The sequence below is a fragment of the Cryptosporidium hominis genome, assembly GCF_000006425.1.
Source record: "Cryptosporidium hominis TU502 chromosome 6 CHRO016098, whole genome shotgun sequence".
Lineage (NCBI taxonomy): Eukaryota > Apicomplexa > Conoidasida > Eucoccidiorida > Cryptosporidiidae > Cryptosporidium > Cryptosporidium hominis.
Window position 1 is genome coordinate 1 of NW_666457.1, and position 1,183 is coordinate 1,183.

The 1,183-nt window shown below is 29.2% G+C and overlaps 1 protein-coding gene across 1 annotated transcript; it reads right to left on the reverse strand.

Moving 5' to 3' along the window:
- On the reverse strand, positions 1-1,117 carry Chro.60265 (hypothetical protein; the record flags this gene model as incomplete). The annotated part of the gene is made up of 1 exon (XM_659851.1): positions 1-1,117. A coding segment is annotated over one exon (1,117 nt), but the record flags the coding sequence as incomplete, so codon positions are not given.
- Between the last annotated feature and the right edge of the window lie 66 nt (positions 1,118-1,183).

Here is a 1,183-nt window from a genome sequence, read left to right on the forward strand (position 1 = left end):
ATAGTACAATTTTTCTTGAAAAAGCGTTGATTATTCTTTCCTTAATGGAACCTCCCTTCAGAAGATGTTCTTGATCGCTTTTGCTTTTTTCTCTTTTTCTATTTATTTTATTTACTTTGCAGAGGATATATATCATTCCAATTAAAATCATAGAAACTACAACTTGAATTCCCTCTCTAAAAATGAAAAAAGTGATTTTTCTTTTATTTGAAGTCTGTATTAAACATACATAAGGTGAATATATACATAGTAGTTGTTTAGACTTATTAGAAAATAATAAAAGCCATTCTGCTGAAGACATTAGTGGAATGATAATACAAGATAATAATATATAATGGAGAGAATGTTCAATCGTGTTACAAGAGTAAAATTGTAACCATTGAGTATACATGCCTTCGATCTCCTGGTCAAGAAAAACTTGAGAAACAGCTTTTGTTGAAATTGGAAGAGTAGAATCGGGAAACTCTGCAAATCTAATAGTTAATATAAAACTTTCGCATTTATACATTAAGCTCCTAAATAATTTTTTTGTTCTTTGTCTATATTTGTCAATAAATGTCATTGATGGAGAAAAACGTTCAAAAACATCGTTTTTTTTTTTAATCAACAATCGGTTGTATAATCCCTGTAAAGTTGAAGAATGAGGGACTGCTTCAAAGTCATCAATAGATTGTATTGGAGTGTTCAAAAAAGTTGAAGACCCTATTGAAGAAGATTCATTTGAATTATCTGCAAAAGATAGCGCCCTAGATATATTTGCAGAATGTATTGAAGATGGATTTATTAATGACATCGAAGATGAATAATTGTCAGAGTCAACTCTAAGTAATTCTGCATTGTTTGAATTATCTAAGTCTTCTGATTGTTTTGATAACTGCTTTAATGAAATACCAAGACTTTTTGAAAGTTTTATCAACTCGCTTTCATTTTCAATAATAACTTTAATATCATATAATGATTTTATTTTGTTAACTGTAATATCCCTAATTATAGAACAATTTGTGTAAATGTTGTTTAAAACTATCAAGCCAACTGAAAGTCTTGTGAATAATAAAGTAAAACTCAGTGCCTGAAGAACATTTCTTTCATATAAATTTATATCTATTGAAGATAGCATACTGAAGTTTGCCCAAGATAAAGATGCCCGGGTACCCACCTCAAATTCGGGCTTATAGTGAAGGAG